Raw genomic sequence first — 18978 nt, forward strand, 5'->3', positions numbered from 1 at the left:
AAGGGCAACACCCCCAGTCTGGTGCCCTGGTGTGGGGGGGGCACGGGGGGGGTGGCAGGGAAGGCCTTGCGACGCCGCTGTCTGGATAAGCTTGTGTCCCTCCGAGCAGAGCGTCAGCTCCTCCCGGGCTAAGCGCCTGCCCCGGCCAGCCCCAGCCGAGCAAGGGGTCCCTCCCTGGTCCCAGAACACGTGGAAGAAAAGCGCGGCAGCCGTGGGCTTGAGGAGATTGTTTATTGTGCTGGGGGAGGGGTGGCAGAGAAGTGGCGCATGGTCTCTGGGGAGCCCAGTACACCGAGCATGGGCCCCCTGCCCACCGCTGGCACTCCTGGGCTGGATCCTTCCTTGCAAATGAGAGGGCAGGTGCAGTGGGGTGAGCACCATATTCTCGCCTCCTCCTGCCCTCCCTGGGCCCACCCCAGGGCCCCACTCCGTTCCTCCCCACCGCTGCCTGCTGTCCCACCTCGATTCTATGGTACCACCCCCACCCTGCTCCCGGGATGAGGACCTCCACCGTGCAGCCTTCTGGCCGAGAGAGGCCCCCAGGGGTCAGCAGGGCACTGGGCACTGCACGGTCTGGGCGTGGTGTCCGGCCCACCCCTGAGTACTCACCTAGAAGGCTCCAGCGCACTGGTCTGTGGGGGAGAGTGAGGCCTGAGGAACCACCCAGGGCCCCCTTCCCCAGGGGTGGAAGCCCCCAACCTCCCTGAATAATCAAGCCTCCCTGCCTTCGAGTGATTTCCTCCCAGTGGGTCACCAGCCAGGGCACCGTCCGGCCCTCCTCTGGCCTGGACCGGCCAGGGCTGCCCCTGGTGCTGCTGCCCACATCTGGGGAGTGAGCCTTGGGGCCTGGCCCTCGCAGTCTGAGTCTGGGGTCTCCCACAGCCCTGAGCCGGTGCGGGGACCACGCTCACCTGACTTGGGCAGCAGGGTGCCCTGGCTGGGGTTTAGGCCCACTTGGGGTGCCAGCTGCTGCATCTGCTGTGCACCTTCGGGAAACAGCTCTGGGGCGCGGGCTGAGGGCAGGGAGCGCTGGTGAGCAGAGGGCAGGGTCTGGAGGAGGACGGGGTGGGGGCGGGGGGGAAGGGAGTGACCGGGAGGAGGGGCTGGATGGGGAGGGGTCCGGACCCCTCTACCACAGACACGTGGTGGGGGTCCTGAGGAGACACGGGGACAGTGGTTCCACCGGCCATGCAGTTGGAACTTGCTGGAATGTGCACAGCAGTCCGGACCAGCCGTGCGTGCAGGGCTCCCAGAGGAGAGGCCTGTGCCCGGTGACTAGTGGGGGGGCGGGGGGGCCCACCGTAGAGCTCCAGCCAGACGTTCCTGACGCCCCCCTTCTGCGTCTCCTTGTACAGCACCGCGAAATGCTTGTAGTCGGTGGACACCACGCGGATGTCGGTCTGCGCCATGGCTGGGGGGCGGGAGCTGGGTGAGCCTGCGGCTGGCTGGGCCCTCGCCCCCGCGGCCTGGCTCAGGAGCCCCCGGCCGGCCCCGCTCACCCTCGTTGCTGAACTGCCCGTCCACAGCACCCTTAGTGAACGTTGTGGTCATCTTCTGGCACCCGCCGTCGGGTCTGGGGAGGAGGGGCCGCAGCACCGTGAGTGGCCTGCAGACACTGCCCGACCACGTGGCAGAGGGCCACCCCTTGGGCACTGCTGACCACGTGGGGTGGGTCGGTGCTCAGGCTGCCCGGCACCCCTGGGCCCCCCTTGCCCTGTGCTCAGAGGTGAGGAAGCCCTCTGGGGGGGGGGCAGGTGTTGCTCAAGGACACATAGCCAGGAGGTGTGGGGTCCCCCCGCAGACTCCCACACGCAGACACAGGGACGGGATCCTCTGTGGCCAGGCCACGGGTGGAGGCATCCCCTGCGGACCGGCCCCTCCGTGGTTGAGCCCCGCAGCCTGACTGCACAGGGGGCCTGGGTCCGACTCCCCCCGGTGCCAGGAACGCTTCTGGCTCTCAGGGGCTCCCCTCTGGCCTCACGCTGGCCAGGTCTAAGGCCCCGCCTGAGGTGGGGCTTGCGGGGTCACTTACGTAGAGAGCCCAAACTTGAGGGCCAGGTCACCATTGGCCAAGGGGGTCACCAAGACCATGGGCATCTTCAGGTCGTCCTTGGAGTCCAGGAAGCCCTGGTCATCCGATACCACCCCGACCACATACCAGGTACCCTGGAACTACAGGGAGGATGCAGGGAGAGCTGGGGAACAGGCCCTGCTCCCACATCAGCTCTGACCCAGCATGGCAGCGGTGGCTGCCCCTCGTCCAGAGCTGAGGCCCGGGGGAGTGGTGGAGGGCATGAGCCACAGACCGGCCTGAGGGGCCCACTGTCCTCCCCTGCCCAGCCCACCCCCCAGCTGATGGGGCAGGTGGATGGGGCTGTCTCCCCTTCCCCCCGATTTGAGCTGAGCCTGGACCAGAGAGTGGGGAGCAGGCCTGGGCTTCTCTGGCTCTCCAAGCTTTCTGGGGATAATGCCGGCCCCCGGGACCTGGTTGGAGAAGCAAGGGAGGTCATCCACCGGGAGGAGGGAATGGGTCTGGCATGGTGGTGCCTGGGCCCACCTGGCTGGCGTCGAAGTTGTCCTGGATGGGGACCTGGGCCTGGCCTGGGGACACCCTGAGCAGGGCAAAGACACAGCCCATCAGCAGCTTGTGCAGCATGGTGGAGGACGGTGCGGCGGGACAGCTGCCGTGGCCTCTCCTGCCCAGCCTTTATGACCCCCAAATGCCCTGGGGTGGCTGGGCTGCTGGCCTGGGACCAAGCCCACTGCGATTAGGCTCTGATCGGGTTGCACCCTGCGGTAGCCTGGCCCTGGCATCCACCGAGCCCCGCCCACCCCGGTGGCGCTTCCCCCTGAGACTTCAGATCCTTCAATGCAGGGAGAATTTTGGCAGGCTCTCTGGGATGTCTGCCCCCTGCTCTCAGCTCAGACATACCTCCCAGTCCCCCTCCTCCAGGAAGCCTGCCAAGAAGCTCACCATCACCTCCGAGCCTCGCAACTCTGGGTGGTCTGCCCGGGCAGGGTACTGGTGGGCGGGATGCAGTGGGTGTTGCTCACTGGGAGCCGGGAGGGCTCGGGGCAGGGCTTGGAATCTGGTGGGCAGGGAGACCGTGCTCCGGGGCCCAGGGGTGACTTTGGTGCCAGGGGTCTGGTGAAAGGGCGGGGCCGGAGCACGGGGACAGGAGGCACCACGGTAGCCAGAGGGAATGCGAGGGTGTCTGGTCGTCAGCCCACTCAGTCAGTCTGTCCCAGTCTGAGTGTACTAACCCCACACTTCAAAAACCCAGCGGATGCAAAGCTCCCCTGGGCCTCAGGCCTCTCTCGACTTGGGGTAAAGGGGCAGGCCTGGGCACCTGCCCAGGGATTAGGAGGCAACTGGGCCCCAGCCCAGAACCAGCTGGCTGGAGGGGCAGCTTGTGGGAGTGTGGCTGGAGGGGGTGTGGCGCGGTCAGGGCCCGGCGTGCACTGGGGGAGGGCCGCGTGGCGGGCTCCTCGGCTGTCCTGACTTCGGACCCGCCCCACCAGGAGCGAGCTCTAGCGGGCCCTTGCCCATCCCTCAGGGATGTCACGAAGAGCCAACCTCAGAGACTTTCCAGGGGGGAAGGGAAAACTGAGGCCCAAAGTGAGTGGGGTGTGTTTGGGTCCCCAGGGAGCCGGCCAGAGCCAGGCCGTGGGCAGTGAGGACCGCAGGACAGACAGGCAAGAGCTGGACTGCTGATTTGCTTCCGGAGTTTATTCTCAGAGCCAGGAGAAAGCCTGAGGGGGCAGAGGTGGGGGCAGGGAGGAGCCAGGGCTGGGGACTTGGGGGTCTTGGAGGTAAGAGCAGAGCAGGGCAGGATGGCCAGGTCCGGGGGCCGGGGTCACCTGGCAGAGAGAGCGGGACCAGTGGGTGGGGCAGGCAATACCACCCTTCCTGGCCCCAGAGTCCCCAGAGTCCTCTGGGCTCCAGGCCACAGAGGAGTGAGCCCTCCAGGACCCTCCCTTCCCATCGACCCCATGGGTTCCTATCCCAGCCTCCAGCTCCTCTTACCCCCAGGAATCTTGTGAACCCCAGTGGAGCTCCTCCACCGGGACCACCCTGGCATGGTGGGGTGGGGGTTGGCAGGTGTGAGTGGGGACTGCTGGGTGAAGCCAGCCCGCAACCCTACACTCACCTATTTGTGCTCCTCCATGCATTTATCTGCCAAGAAAGACCCCGGGGACTGTGGTCAGCGCCCCAGGCCGCGGCCACTTTCCCCACCTGGGCTGCCTGCCCCTCTCTGCAGCCCTGGAGAGCTGGTCTAGTAGAGCCCCCCAAAACTGCCAAGTCCATCACACTCTGTCACTCTCTCCCCTCCTCCAAACAGAGAAGGTTCTGTCCCCATCTGGGCCCGGAGCAGACTGCCTGCCTCAGGGAAGCCCCGGGCCCTGAGCCCCTGGGTGCTCCTGTAGCACCCCACCCCGCCGGTTCTGTTCCAGCGTGCCCCCCCCCCCCGCCTGGGCTGGGGACCCTGTGCCCGAGGGCTGATCAGGGGCCTGGAACACCGGCACTTGGTGAAGCTGGGGAGGTGGGAGGGGGTGTTTCTGGAGACGGAGTACCTTCCTGTGCCCCGCCCTGGGGCTGCTGGCCAAGGTCTCGGGGTGAGAACAGACTGCCCCCACTCCGGAGGCCACAGTGTGCCGGTCAGTGGTCAGTGGGCGGTCTGGCCGGATGCACCGCACCCCTCAGCCTCCCCTGAATCAGGACACTGTCTGCCTCACATCTGACCTTAATCCCCTCCCCATCAGATTAGCAGCCCCCCCTCACCGGTCTGTGGCAGGAAGACAATGGCATCCTCTGTGAAGCCCTGGGTCTTGGCAAAGGTGGTGAATTTCTCCTTTATCTCGGCCCTCGGGGTCTGGGTGCGGCCTGGGGCAGGAAGGAGAAGCCGCAGGCCTCAGTTGAGGGAGGTCTCTGCTGCCCCCACCTCCGCAGCTTGGGGAGCCCCCCCGGAGCCCCCCATCTCAGGCCAGACTGAGTCCCTGGTGGGGGGTGCGTACTGTAGAGAGTGGCCATGTGGAAGTCCTGGCCGAGGCCCTTGGTGCCCGTGGTGTAGAGAAGCGCGTACTCGTCGTAGTCGGTCATTGCCACCCACACGTCGTGGGTGCTGCCCCAGTCTGGGAATCCGCGAGAGAAGCCCAGTTGGGGACCCTGTCCCCAGACCTCCGGCCCGCCTCTGCCTGGGAAGGGGTGCTCTCTCCCTGGGCTGGCTGTGGGACGGAGCCAGGGGTGACCCCCTCCTCCAGTGAGACAGGCAGCCAGCCCCAGCTTCCTGCCTGCACCGCCCCTGAACTCTGCAGGGCCCAGGGTCTTCTAACCAGAAGTCCTGGGGGGCAGCAGACACACAGGACCAGAACATTAGGGGTTCATGGTGCAGCCACAAACCCCTCGGCCAGAACCCAGAAGAGGAAAGATTTCCCAGTGGGAAGCCATCCCCAAGGAAGGGGGTAAATGGTGGGGTGGGCAGTGAAGAGGCCCCTGGCCCCGCTCCTGGGCTGGACGACCGTGGAGAGGAGTGGCCTACCCTGTGTGTGCTCTGCCTGAGGAAATACCATTATGGGGGGGGCAGGGAGGGGCCTGGAGGTCAGCTCCAAAGCAGATCCAGTGCCCAAGAGAGAGGGTTCGTGGTCCCCCACCCCTGAGCCTGGGGCGGGTCCGGGCCAGACCGCAGACTAGCTGACCCCGGTGGAGTGGCCACCAGCCCGCCCCATGGACTGCTGGGGCAGGCGGGTCTCCCCGGCCCAGGGCCAGCCGGGGGTCTCTAGAGGGGCCCCACTCACGGGGACTGGTATAGCTGTAGCAGCCCGGGGTTCCCGCCGGCCGCAGCAGCAGGGTCCGTGTCTCACACTGCTCTTTCCTGTTGGCAGGCCACCGAAGGGGCCAGGGGTCAGGCCAAGGGCTGTCCCTGGGCGGTGGCCATGGGGTGGGGAGCTCTGGACCCCAGAAGCCCAGCGGTCCCACCTGAGGAAGGTGGAGGTGAGGTTGAGGCCTCCGTCTGCGCTCGGGGCCACCACTGACACGCACATGGACAGCACCTTCTTCTTCTCCCGGAACCAGCTCGAGTTGGAGGCGAGGCCCGAGGTGAACCAGCGCCCCAGGAACTGCGGCGAACGGACCCCGCCCGGGTGGGCCAGGACCCTCCGGGGCGGACCTGGGTGGGGGGCGCCCCCGCCCCTCCCCCCGCCTCCAGCCACGCCCGCCCCGCCCCGCGCCCTGGAGGCCCAGCTGGTTCAGTGGCGGGAGCGGACGACAGAGGGCTCCCAGGCCGTCCCTAGAGGGGTTGGGGCGGCCTTGGCTGCCCGGGGCCGACCGCGGGGCGCCTGTGACGCTCGGGAAGGGGTGCGGGGGCCCGGAGGACCGACTGAGCGTGTGCCGGCGGTCCTGCGCGCTCTCGGGTTTCCGGGCCATCCTGGTGGGCCCTCCCCGTCGGCGCTCGCCCACCATGTGTCCTGGGACCCAGGTGTAGTACGTGTGCCTGTTTTCCCCTGGGCGTCGTGAGCTTAGAGGAGGGACCGTGGTTGGATGGCGCAGGCACGCGTTCGGCCCGCGTGTCCGCACGTGCTGTGTGCGCGCTCACAGTCGCAGGTGCTTCCCTGCGGGTCGGGTTACAGTAGCTCCGCTCTCTCGGTTAGCGAATCACCGCAGGCCCAGGGACGGGGGTGATTGTGGTCAGCCTCCTCCTTCCACTCTGCTCCCCTCTTCCCAGGAAGACAACTCGGCCCCAGAGAGTGCCCCCCTCCCGTGACAGGGCCCTGTGCTGCCTGGGGGACTGGGCAGGGGAGCCCCTCACCTTGTCCTGTTGGAAGTTGGGCTGCAGGGAGACCTGGACCTGGGCCTGCGTCTGCAGGACTCCCAGGACCCCCAGCAGGACCAGCCCCATCCACAACGTGTGCAGAGCAGCCATTGTCCTGGAGCTGAGTGTGTGACCAGGGCCTGTGATGCCAGCAGTGCAGGCAGAGGGAGGGAGGCCGGCAGGAGGAGCAGAGGCCACTGGAGAGACCCCTATTTATCGGCCTGGCTTGGCCTCCACCCAGGGCCCAAGGACAGCCCACTGGAGGCTCGTGATGTGGGGGAGGACAGAGCGGTGGAGCCCAGCTGCAGCCTCGCCCCCCACAGGGCTGCTTATGTAAGAGGCTCTGACTGGACCGCCTGGGCCCTGCCACCTGCGGCCGAGTGAGGGCAGAGGCTGGGAAGAGGCCGCCGCAGGGCTGGTCCTCTCTCCAGTCCGAGAGGCAGCCCGGCAGCCTGGATGGGGGTAGGGAGCATGTGCCTTGGCGTGGCCTTGCCTGGGACCTCTGATCTCTTCTTACCTGGGGCTGGGACCCCCTCACACAAGCCCTACCATCATTCTCTCTCCAAGCCCGGGGACCCTGGGAGGGGATTTGTACTGTCTGGGTTTGGTCCTGAAAGGCCCAGCAGGCTGGATGGTCATGGCAGAGTTGGGCCAAGGTAACCAGGGTAACCAGATCTGCCCCGGAAGTGGGGCCCAGAGGCCAGGCGTGCTGGGCACAGCCTCCCCCACAGCCAGCTGCTGGGGCACCCTTCTCAGCCGGGGGGCCCCCCTGGCCTTGGGCACAGGCCCACCCTTTGTGCGTGGTTCCAGCTACACTGGTCCCGCCCCGCAGTCTGGCCCAGGAGCAGCATGTGGAACTCAGGCTGTTTCCTGGTCCATACACTGAGACGGGGACTGCTCACAGTGCCTCCTGCCATCAGAGGATGCAGGGTTACCCCTGGCCTTGGAGGCCTTCCTGGGTGGACAGGCTGTCTCTGAGGTCCTGGGCCCTGTTCAGCTCTCACAGGTGTCACCTGTCCCTCTGCTTCAGCCCGAGGTCATCCCAGGCCAGTGGGGCCTCGGCTCAGGGCTGAGTGGGGTCCACAGCTCTGACCCCTGTGAGCGGGAGAGGTGTGAGTATCCTGGGGGAGGCCAGGAGCCTGGGCTCTGACCCTGGGAGGGAAAATGAAGCAGGGGAAAGGATTCCGGCTGTGGGGTGCAGACACAGAGGGGCTCTAGCTATGGTCAATGAGGGGACAGGAGCCGGTCATCTCCAGACAGACCCGGCCCATTCGGGGGGTGCAGTCTTCTGCCTAGAAGCCAGATTCTTGGCAGGCCCGGCCTCTGGCTTTGGAGAGGCCCCAAGGCTGTTCAGAAATGATCAAGAGGGAGGCATAGGGTCAGGTCAGCTCCCTGAATGGGACCAGCGTGGGCACTGTCACCCACCTTGTGGGGGCAGGAGGGTGGGTACCAGGTCCACAGGGGTCCTGGCAAGGTGGGGACATCTGCACCTTAGCCCCCACAGGCTTCCTGGCCCCGGCTAGACCCTTGCTATGAGGCCACTGCCGGTGGCTGATCCTGTCCTGCCAGGGCTGGCCCGTCCCCCTTTCTGAGGTGGGATCTCAGAAATCCCAGCACAACAGGTGTGGTAGTTCTGTGGGAAGGGCTGAGAGTGGGTGGCTGGGAGGGGCTGGGCAACCGCTGGTCTGGACCAGGCCTCTTCTTCCTTGGCGCTTCTGCAGCCCTGACATCCAGGCCAAGGATGTGAGGGCCCCTCCCCAATGGCCCGGGGCTAGGGGAGCACAGACGGAGGGGCTCCATCAGCAGGGCGCCATCCCCCCCGTGGAGGGTCTCCTGCTTCTTCACGGTGCCGGGGCCGGCAGGGGGCTGTTGGCTTCCTGGGCAGAGGCCAATGTGAGGGAGTGGGGTGGAGAGAGACAGGAGACACCTAAGAAAAAGATGGGAGTAAGGGAAGGTGGTGGTGCAGGGGAGGGGGTGGTGGTGCAGGGGAGAGAGGTGGTGGTGCAGGGTGGGGGGCGGTGGTGCAGGGGAGAGGGGTGGTGGTGTGGGGGGGAGGTGGTGCAGTGTAGGGGGTGGTGGTGCAGGGGAGAGGGGCGGTGGTGCAGGGGAGGGGGGTTGGTGTGGGGTGGGGGGTAGTGGTGCAGAGGAGGGGGTGGTGGTACGGGGGGAGGGGGGAGGTAGTGCAGGGCAGGGGGTGGTGGTGCAGGGGAGAGGGGCAATGGTGCAGCGGAGAGGGGGTGGTGTGGGGGGGAGGTGGTGCAGTGTAGGGGGTGGTGGTGCAGGGGAGAGAGGTGGTGGTATGGGGGGAGGGAGGAGGTAGCGCAGGGCAGGGGGTGGTGGTGTGGGGTGGGGGGCGGTGGTGCAGGGCAGGGGGTGGTGCAGGGCAGGGGGTGGTGGTGCAGAGGAGAGGGGCGGTGGTGCGGGGGGGAGGGGAGTGGTGGTGCGGGGAAGGGGGCAGAGGTAGGCCCGTGACTCCCACTCCTCCACCCTGGCCTCCTGGCAGCCCCTACTCCTCGGGTGTGATCCACGCCCTGGGCCGTGGGGTGACAGTCCAGCAGAACTGGCAGGAGTTGGGGGGGCTGACCCCAGGACCCTGCACTGCCCCTGGGGTGCCCAGGCACATCCTGGCCCAGGAATAGATCTGGGAGCTCCTTTCAGGGTGGGACGGGGCAGGAAGAGGAATGTGGAGGAAGGCCTGGGGGACACGGCTGCACCCCCATGTGGGCACCGGGCTTCCTGCCCATTCACCGGCTGGCAGCCCTTTGACCCGAGGGAGGCCTGTGGCTCTCTGAGTGGCTGGGCTGCAGGCCCCTTACCAGGTCAGGCCGCCCGGAGACAAGGACAGCTCTGCCAGTGGTGAGCACAGCCCGGGGCAAGGTAATAAGGTGACCCAGGACGGTGGGACCAGGAGTGTGGGGGAGAGGTGACCCAGGACACTGGGACCATGGAGATATGGGCCTGAACAGCTCTCGTCTGGGCAGGCTGGGCTAACCCGCCAGGAGGGGCACTTGCAGCTGGACCCCCGGGGGTCCCATAGATCCTGGGGGTCGAGGTCCTCCTGAGGACGGAGTGGCTCCTGGGGGCCCTAGTGCCCGGCCCTCAGACCCAGCGCCAGGGACCAAGTCCCCATGTCCCTTCTCCCCAGGGGGCCTTCAGCAGCGGGGCAGGGAAGACACCGCAGTGTGCCTGAGGTCCAGAGTTCTGCGCGTGCGACTCAGCTGCTCTGTCCCCCTACGGCCCAGGTGGCCTTCAGTGAACACTGAGGAGTACAGGGCCTGACCTCACGCCCCTTCTCATGGAGGGCCCTGGGTCGGGGCGGGGATGGCAGCTCTTCTCTTGGGTCCCTGCGGGTGGCGTGAGGGCTCCTGGAGGGGCGTCTTCAGGTGCCTGGTCTCCCTGCCTGCATGGCCGCTGCCCCTCCAGGCCACCCAACAGCCACGGCTGGGGCAGCCACACGGACGGCTGAAGGAGCAGCTCCCTCCGACCAGGGTGACCTGTTGGGCAGGGACAGGGTGATCCTGGCTAGTCGTGGGCTTCCTGAGCCTCCCTCATCTGCGCAGAGGGAGTGAGGGTGCTCCCACCTCACAGGACTCGCGGGGTTCAGAGAGTGCGGCTCTCCTAGCTCTCAGGACAGATCCGCTCCTGGGAACCTCTCCGTGGCAGAGGGGCGGCTTCCAGGCAGGGCTGGGCTGAGGCTGGGGCTCCGGGCCCCTTCCTCCCCTCTGCTCAGGACCCTCCAGGCCCTTACTCATTCTTTCCTGAAGGGGAGGACAGCAGAGGTGAGGAGAGGTGGGGCAGGTGGAGGCCTCGGCCTGGCCCAGCCAGACGGCCTGAGGCACCGTTTCCGGGCTCAGGAAATAGGTGCCCCAGGATCTGTTGGGCCAGCAGGTAGAGGAAGAGGCACAGTGATTCATCTGAGGTCGAGTCCAGGTAGGGTCTGGCCTTGTCACCTTGTCAGCCCCTCCCCCACCCCAACTGTGCATGATGGAGGCCGGGGAGGCGGGAGGGGACGTCCAGGAGCTGTCCCTCCCTCCCTCCCTCCTGCAGTCAAGTCACAGGACTCCCCCTGCTCTCTCTGTGCCCCCCCCAGCCCATTCACTCTGCTCTGGGCGGGGCCTGTGCGGTCAGCAGCTCTGAGCTGGGCCATCTCTACAGCAGGGGCCCTGCTCAGCTGATGCGGGGATGGGGGATGGGGGCGCGTCCGTGCTGGATGCCTGCCTTGGTGAGGCCGCTCCTGGCCCCCCGCGGGCAGACCACGTGCTGCTTCGTGGCTCTCAGAGGGATGGGTGGGGGTGGCTGACAGTGCGTGTTCCTGACCCGTGAGGGCAGGGTGCCTGCTTTGAGCCCAGGGCACAGACGATGGTCCCATGCCAGGACCTGGTGCAGGGAGAGACCCCCACCTTAGGTCAGGCCTTCCCCGCCTCCAGGCCCATGGCAGCATCCAGACAGCTCTGGACGCACGGCCTTCTGTGGGCCCCGCGGGCGGAGACCTCACCGTGGGCGTGAAGCACAGATATGGCCAAGCAGAGCCGAGGTTAGGGCCCCGCAGCCCAGGTGCGAGGCTGACGATGGGCGTCTGCCCGAGGACGGTCGGGGCGGGAAGGCGGTCCGGACGGCAGCTGCTTTGGGCCACGGGGATGTCAGGAGTTGGCCTCATCCTTGAGAGGTCATCGAGGCCATTCCCCTGCCTCTGGCCTGCCTGGTCGGATACGAGCCCGGGGCCCAGGCCTAGGCTTGATCTCATCCTCGGGGGTGGGGGGCCGGCAGTGTCCCTCATAGGTGGGTCCCCAGGGCTGAGGCTGTCCAGGTGCCTGGTGGCTCCTCGCTGGCCTGCGGCTGACGGTGGCCTCCATCCTCAGACGAGGGACCCACAGGGACCTATGGATCCCACCGACCTTCTGCTTGGCCCTCGGCTCCCCCCACGCTGTGGGTAGGGGCTTGGAAGGAGCCCTGAGCTACTGGGCAGGGGGCAGCCACTGGACCCCACCCTCCCCCCTCAGGCCTTGCCCCCCACCCCCGGGCTCACCCCACCCCAAGATACTCCTTCCTTGGAAGGTGTTGAAGAGACTGGGTGGTGGGTCCCCGAAGCATTGAAGTCGGAGGAAGCAGTGCCCTGGGTCAGGGAGAAGCTGCTAGACAAAATATTCTGGAACGTGCCCTAAGGCTTATCCCCTTCCCTGAGCCCTCCCCAGACCTGCATCGGCTGCATCTCCAGGCTGTCCTGGGACAGAGGGCCGCCTTGCGCAGCTGGCCGGGTGCCAGCACCTGCCTGAAGCACAGTTGGGGGCAGCGTGGTTAACACCCCTGGGTGGGGCACTGGGACCCAAAGAGGGAGTGGGGGTGCTGGGTCTGCAGCGTCAGAACATCAGGGCAGGTGCAGCAGGGTCTCAGAGCTCCTCCCCCTGCAAGAAATTCTCTATGCCCCTCCCCTCCCCAACTCCTAGGCCAGCCCAATGTCCAGGGCCATGCTGGGAAAGACAGCAGCCGGCTCACCAGGTGTTGGCAGAGACAGGGCCCGTGCAGGAGAGCCGTGGGAAGTGAGTCTTGCATGGTCTGGCCAGAAGTCCAGAGCCGGCCTCGTGTGGGGGCACCTGAGTCCCGCCGCCTCCTGACATTGAAGAGCAGCTCTCCAGTGGGGTCCTGGGTGGGGCTGTGCCCCCCGGGCGAGGCCTCGTTTCCAGACCCCGAGGGGACGAAAAGATGGTCGTGGTAAGCTGAGGCCACTCTGGCCAGCGGGAAGCCACGGCTGGGGGCTGCCCCGGGAAGCGTGGAGGGCCTGCAGCAGGTCTGTCTCAGGAAGGGGTCTGGCAGGGCATGGAGGAGAGCATCCAGCCCCCACCCTGCTCCCGCACGTCCCCCGCCTCCCATAGCCGTGACACTCAGCATCAGGGTGACCGGGGCAGATGGCTTCCGGAAGGATCCAGCCAGGCAGTGGGTGGTGGGGGCTGGAGCCTCCCCCGTCACCTGTGTGAGGGCTGGGGGCAGACCAACAGGTGGGCCTCCCCGGGTCACCATCGGCTGGCCTGGGTGCCCCTCTCCTCAAAGACCCGGAAGCCAGAGGACAGTTTTGGGCAGAGGCTTGCTCAGCCAGGGCCAGCAGAGTCTCCTGATTCTGGAAGCGTTCTTGGCTCTCTGACCTGGCCATGTCAGGCTGGCCCGGGCGTCTGCAGGATCTCTTGGTCCCAGCGGAGGAAAGCAAGGCTGCCCCTGAGGCCGAGGCCCTGAGTCCTTGGTCCTTGGCCTGAGCCTGCCCCTGAGGTGGGTGCTCCTGCCTTTCCCTGGGGGCCCACGGTGACTCCAAGGGGATGGAGGCCACAGCTCTGAGCAGGGCCAGCAACAGGGTGGGCACCAAGCAGGGCGGGGGGGGGGGCTCTGGGCCCTGTGGGGCTGGGCAGCGGGCACCCTGCTCGCAGGCTCCCGTCTTGGCACCCCAGGAAGCCCGCCAGGTGACTGCATGACCCTGCTCCCCAGGCTGCTGGCTGGCCTCTGCTGGGTGCCACCCAAGACGGGTGTGTGTGGGGGTGGCTCTGTCGGTCCTGAGAGCCCAGCACAGCGCCCGGCCCTCAGCGCGAAGGCTCCGGAGGGTTAAGTGAGAGGAGAGGACCTCCCGCTCTGCCTGGGGCTAGAATCTGGGTGTTTAGGGGAGCCGCCCACGGCCTGGCCTGCAGCCCTCACTCACCCCGTGGGTCATCTGGCGGTCATGCTGGCTCCTCCTGGCACCAAGTGTTTATTTCTGATGGGGGAGGAGTATGGGGACAGATGGTCCTCGGGGGACAGGGCACAACAAGGCCTTGATGGGCGGTGGGAACAGTCTCTCTGGAGGGAAAGGAACAGCCCAGTCTGACAGCCACTGGTCCTGGAGCCCGGAAGTCACTGGCCACTGTCTTCCGCGGCTGCCCTCTCCAGGTCACCCCCAGCCCAGCACCACGCAAGCCCGGAGGCCGTTGCTAGGGATGACCCTTCCTCCCCTTCCATGCACCTGCCCCCCCAAGGGGGCACCCTGGCCTCTGGCTAGTCCCTGCCGGAGATCCTGAGCCCGTGTAGCCTTGTCCTGTCTGGGGGCCAGCTGGGCTCCCACCCTGGGCGGAGATGGGCCTGGGATTGTGACTGGCTGTCATGGAGGACACCTGGGAAGGGACGCCAGTGGGCCCAGGAGACCCAGGTTAGGTCTGCTCCAGTAGTAAAGAGACGGGACGGGGGGGACGGGGGGGACCCCCCACCCCCAGGGTTAGAGAGGGCCAGTTAGCGGGTCTGCAGGGCCGGGGGGGGGCAGAGGCTGGGAATGCCCGCTTTCTTGGCTGAGTGGGCACGGGGCGTGTGAGGTGGAAAGGGGGCAGTAGGAGCCGCACCAGGTGGGGCCCAGGCTTGGCTATGCACCCGGGCCTGGAGCCAGGAGAGCCGAGGTCACAGATGGTGATAGAATCAGGACGGAGAACGGGCAACTGGAGCCATGGTGGGGCCCAGGGGAGGCTGGCCACTGGGGTCAGAGGCCAAGGGAGGTCACGGATGCCGAGGCCTGGCATCAGGCTTCTGGACTAGCAGGACACAGGCTGTACCCACTCCCAGAGAGAGGCTTGTCCTTTCCTGTGTGAGAACGCTGGTCACGGACCCCAGCTGTCCCAGAGCAACCGGGACAGCCGTGCCTGGGACTTCGCCTGGCCATGGGGGAGGGAGGTTCAGCCCCAGATGAGCCCAGGCCAGAAGAGGGGTTGGGATGGGTTGGGAGGGGTGAGGCTGGGACGTGAGCGGCAATAGGGGCCACACTGGCCAGACTGGGCTGGAGACCCCAAGCGGGCCTGGGTTTGCATGACTGAGATCTGAGCTGGGGGCTCCGTCCAGCTCAGCCCCAGCTGGGCCCCTCAGCTCCAAGGTCCCTAGGCATCAGGCAGGGCTGCGCTTGGAAGGGCCACTGACTGTTGTGGTTTCTGGCTGGAAGGATTCGGGAAGAGGCCGTGTGGACACCCCAGGGGGTGTGTGAGGCAGTCATCCTGACTGAGCCTGGCCAGACGCAGGGGGAGAGGTTTGCCTGGTGGCGAGGGGCTGTGTCATGGGGCTTCTCCCTTGATTCGGCAAGGAGTGAACCGTCCCACGCTGGGCGGGCAGCTGCCGAGTAGGGCTCTGCGAGGTGGCAGGCTCACGTGCGTCCACGGCCAGGGGTGGGTGCCCTGTGGGTGGGGTTGAGGCTCTGAAGGCCCAGACCCAGGCTTGTGACGAGCCCTTGAACGGCCGCCCACGGCAGCCAGATTTGGAGAGGATGGGGTGGGGGGGGGCTGGGGGAGGGGTGGGGGGATGGTGCTGTTTCTGCAGCAGCAGAGTGGGCACTGAGGAGAGAGGCCAGCCACTGCCAAAGTCACCTGTCCGTGCCAGACCCAGGGCAACCTCCCCAGCCTCCGGCTCTTGCTGGGTCGTCGGTGCTGCTGGGGGTGCTCCTGGGCCCGGGCTCCCCGGGGCAGGGTGGGCTCTGCCCACCCCCAGCCCCCTGCGGTTTAGGCCTGGTGGGCAGCACCCATGGGAAGGCAAACTGAAGGTCACGATGTCCTTAGGAGCTGGACACAGACCATGGCCTCAAGGTTATGGTCTCTGTGTGGGGACAGCAGCAGTTGCTGGGGGCTGGCATCTCTCCGAGCCCAGGTGGAGGGAGACCTCCATCTCTGCCAAGACGGGGTCCCTCCTTCCCTTGTCCCGGGCTCAGGCCCCAGCCTCTACCTAGGGGTGGGGGTGGTGTGCCCTGCCTCACTTGTCCCCTCCCCATCCCCAGAAGTAAACAGGTCTGCCGGGGGTCAGGGCTCTGAGCATCTTTATCTGCAAAACCAGCCTGGTTTCCTTACCCTGGGGTAAGGAAAAGGGCTGCATCCTCCCCTCCTGTTCCTGTGCCCACACCGCCCGCGCTCTGTACTGGCCGCTCTCCACTCCTCCCCCCAGCTCAGCTCGGCCGCAGCCCCGAGTGGGCACGGACTTAGCCAGATGGCTCTAGGCAGGGGCCTCATGGGCGCCCTTGGCCCCAGGGTGGGGGCAGCCCCCTGCACCTGGAGCAGCCTGCCGAGTCTGCCAGGGGAAGGGCCAGGCCAGGCCAGCGGGGCTCAGGGAGTGATGGATGCCATGCTCAAGGGTCCCATTTGCGAGGTGCCCCTCGGCCCCTGAGGGCTTTCTGGGAGGTGAGGCCCAAAGCAGGCCCCAGAGATGCAGGGGAAGCCGTGTGTGTGCAGAAGAGACAAGAGACAGGGCTGTCGTACCCCTGTCCCAAACCCCAAAGTGGAGTCCACATCCAGGGACAGCCCCAGGCCTCCTCCCAGCTTCCCCAGCCACCAGCCCCAGGAACAGCTGTGGCCCTCCCCCGTGGGGACAGAGCCAGGGGACCCTGCTGACATGCAAAGATGCTCCAGGGACATCTGCTGTCCAGGGTCTCAGAGGGCCAGCAACCAACAGGGTGGAAAAAACCCAACTCCCAGTTAATCCACACAAACCCAAGAAATAAAATAACTTCCTTCAAAACAAAATAGCTTTCTGCCAGAGCATTCCTGCCTGCCAGAGGCCATGCATCCCACAGGGAGACCTTTCAGAGGAAACACAAAAGAGACGGTGTGTTCCCGAACAGAGTGATGGGGCGTGCACCTGTGCATGTGTGCCTGTGTGCGCGTGTGCGTGCGTGTGTCCATGCGTGCGTGTGTGCCCGTGTGTCCATGTGTGTCCATGTGCGCGTGTGTGTCCGCGTGTGCACATGTGTGTACGTGCGTGCTTGGGTGTGCACGTGCATGCCCACGCATATGTGTGTTTGTGTGTGCACGTGTGTGTACACACGTGTGCATGTGTGTCCATGTGTGTCCATGTGTGCGTGTGTGCCCGTGCGTGCGTGTGTGCCCGTGTGCGCATGTGTGCATGTCCATGTGTGCTTGCGTGCGCACATGTGTACTTGTGTGCTTGTGTGTGCGAGCGTGCGGATGCGTGTGTGTGCGTGCATGCATGCTTGAGGATGTGTGCACGTGTCCCTGTGTGCATGTGTGTCCATGTGCCTGTGTGTATGTGCGTGTGTGATGTGTGTACTTGTGTGTGTGTGTGTCCCCCTGTGTGTGTGTGTGTGCATGCAGTAGAGACGGTGTTTCAATGACCCCCCCCCCAATAGCCTAGGAACCTTAGCTTCCTCGCCAGGGAAGGGAGGTGTGCGGCCAGACCCCCCACTTAAGGTCCTCGGGTCATAGTGCCCAGGCCTGTCTGTCCCCAGGCTGGTCCCATGGTGGCAGAACCAACAGCCTCCTCCCCAAGCCTCACTCCCATCTCCAGTCTGCCTGGAGGACGTCAGAGGTGGTCTCCAGATGGCTGCCTGGAGAGGGGCCCCTGGGTGAGCCCCTAGCCTCCCAGAAGACTGTGGGTAGGTGGGGGATGCTGGACACCCCGACATCCAGCCCTGGGACAGTGCAGACTGCGCTCCGGCCGCGGGGCACCCTGGCTTCAAAAGCCTTCTCTGGTGAGCCCAGCATCGAGGAAGGAAGGGGTGTGATCACTCTGGGGGGCTCTGGAGTGCTTGGCAGGGAAGGCTGGTGAGGCTCTTTACACTCCCAGGGTCTGCGCCTTCCCCCAGCAACCAGTCAGCTCACATGGGGGCGTGCTGGGGGAGTGTGGCCTGCCAGCACCGAATGTCCCCTGCGCGCTGGGGCCTAACCCCTTCAGCCCCACGGCGTGGCGTGTCAGAGGGCCCTGTGAACGGGGCAGCTCGGGACTGGAGGCCTCATTCAGCCCCTGTTCCTGGGAACCTGCCCCTTCTCAGAGCACCCCACATACAAGATTCAGCCCCTTCTCTTCCCAGCAGAGGGGTCTCAGACCCACAGAAACGTGGACACCCGGGAAGGAGGTCCCAGTCCTCCCCAAACCCCAGGATGAACCAAGGGACTTCTACCGAAGGCCTGCTTCCTCACCATCACCCTGCCACGCCCAGACTGGGGTGGCCCAGGCAACACTCACGATCCTGCCTGTGGCGCCATCGCCTTCGGTGTCCCTGGAGCTTCACTGTGTGCGCATCGCGCGGTGGCGTCCATGAGATGACACGGGGAATCAGCAACCGGCCCCAAGACACTCCCCGTGTGGGGGGTGCTGGGAAAAGATGCTTCCCCAGTGCCCAGAGCGGGCACCTCAGGGGCTAGACACAGGGGTGCAGGGCAGGGGCGGGGTGAGATGGGCTCCAGCCAGCTCTGCACCTACAGGTTGGATCCCTCGGGCTGTGCACTCAGACCCCTACACTGTGCACGGACCCACCGCCTACCTGCTCCCTCCCTTCCTCCTCCAGGAAACAGGCCCGGTTGCTCTGGAAACCCCCAGGGTGCTGCTCCCGGGCCCAGCAGGCCCAGATGGTACCAGCTCTCCTGGGCAGAATAAAGAGACTTGCCCCAGCAGGCACGGGACCCAGAGCAGGGGCCAGCTGCACGGTCCAACCAGCAACCCTGCCAGGCCCTACTGCCACCCTGTCCTGGGCCAGTGTTCCCGGACGAGCCCTGCCTGATCTTCCCTCCACACGGCCCCCATCCCTGAGGCATCTGAAAACGTCCGGTCCCTGCGGCCCGGTTCCCAGGCTCTCTCCTCGGTGATGCCCCTCCACCCTTGCCCTGCGGTCGAGCCTGTGCCCCCACGCCCACCCCCACTCCAGTGCCCCAGCGTGGACTGCTATTTACTGAGGGAGGTGTATGAAACACTCTGCAACAATGGCAGATTCGTCTCTCTCCTCGTCGTTCCATTTTTTGCTTTGGTTATTCTGAGGCCATATTATTAGTTGCATACAAATTTAAAATTCTTGTGTGTTCTTGATGGATTGACTCTGCTATCATTATGAAATAAGTAGCATTTCTGTACCCTCATGTCTTAAATGTTTCTCTTCTAAAATAGCATATGATAGATTCTTTAAAAAATCTTGTCTGATCACCTTTTTCTTTTAAGACATATATTTAGTTAACTTTAGTTAATATAATCATATGTTGGGGTTTCAATGTACCGTCTTATTTTGTGCTTTTTATTTCTCTCACCTGTTCTCGCCTTCTTGACACTTCTTCTGGAATTCTTTTTCATCAATTCAGTATTTCGTTTCCATTGATGTAGGGTGTTGTGTGCACGTGTGTGTAGGCGTGTATATACGTGTGTTATGCACATATGCTTCAGTGGTTATGGCCAACGTTACAGTGCACAG

General features: G+C 65.5%; 2 protein-coding genes across 2 annotated transcripts; both read right to left on the reverse strand.

Moving 5' to 3' along the window:
• Nucleotides 1–217: 217 nt before the first annotated feature.
• Nucleotides 218–3657, reverse strand: LCNL1 (lipocalin like 1). Its single transcript, XM_045803675.2, has 6 exons — nucleotides 2558–3657; nucleotides 2033–2172; nucleotides 1500–1573; nucleotides 1301–1411; nucleotides 912–1013; nucleotides 218–632 (listed from the first exon to the last, which is right to left on the reverse strand). Exons 1-6 carry the CDS (start codon nucleotides 2654–2656, stop codon nucleotides 610–612), a joined length of 549 nt encoding a protein of 182 aa, XP_045659631.2. The 5' UTR covers nucleotides 2657–3657; the 3' UTR covers nucleotides 218–609.
• Nucleotides 3658–3712: 55 nt separating this feature from the next.
• PTGDS (prostaglandin D2 synthase) lies at nucleotides 3713–7002 on the reverse strand. The gene is made up of 7 exons (XM_045803761.2): nucleotides 6807–7002; nucleotides 5978–6117; nucleotides 5797–5873; nucleotides 5017–5133; nucleotides 4784–4885; nucleotides 4152–4177; nucleotides 3713–3861 (listed from the first exon to the last, which is right to left on the reverse strand). Exons 1-6 carry the CDS (start codon nucleotides 6918–6920, stop codon nucleotides 4152–4154), a joined length of 576 nt encoding a protein of 191 aa, XP_045659717.1. The 5' UTR covers nucleotides 6921–7002; the 3' UTR covers nucleotides 3713–3861.
• Nucleotides 7003–18978: the final 11976 nt, after the last annotated feature.

The sequence above is a fragment of the Ursus americanus genome, chromosome 18 (genome assembly GCF_024610735.1).
Source record: "Ursus americanus isolate L20-20 chromosome 18, mUrsAme1.1.p, whole genome shotgun sequence".
NCBI lineage: Eukaryota > Metazoa > Chordata > Mammalia > Carnivora > Ursidae > Ursus > Ursus americanus.

Coding starts and splice junctions, on each gene's coding strand:
- LCNL1 (XM_045803675.2), bottom strand. CDS start 2,656: ATGCTGCACAAGCTGCTGATGGGCTGTGTCTTTGCCCTGCTCAGGGTG. Junction 1,412..1,499: donor CGGGCAGTTCAGCAACGAGG/GTGAGCGGGGCC, acceptor CCCGCCCCCCAG/CCATGGCGCAGACCGACATC. Junction 1,014..1,300: donor CGTCTGGCTGGAGCTCTACG/GTGGGCCCCCCC, acceptor CCCTGCCCTCAG/CCCGCGCCCCAGAGCTGTTT.
- PTGDS (XM_045803761.2), bottom strand. CDS start 6,920: ATGGCTGCTCTGCACACGTTGTGGATGGGGCTGGTCCTGCTGGGGGTC. Junction 6,118..6,806: donor CCAACTTCCAACAGGACAAG/GTGAGGGGCTCC, acceptor CGTTCGCCGCAG/TTCCTGGGGCGCTGGTTCAC. Junction 5,874..5,977: donor CTCACCTCCACCTTCCTCAG/GTGGGACCGCTG, acceptor GCCTGCCAACAG/GAAAGAGCAGTGTGAGACAC.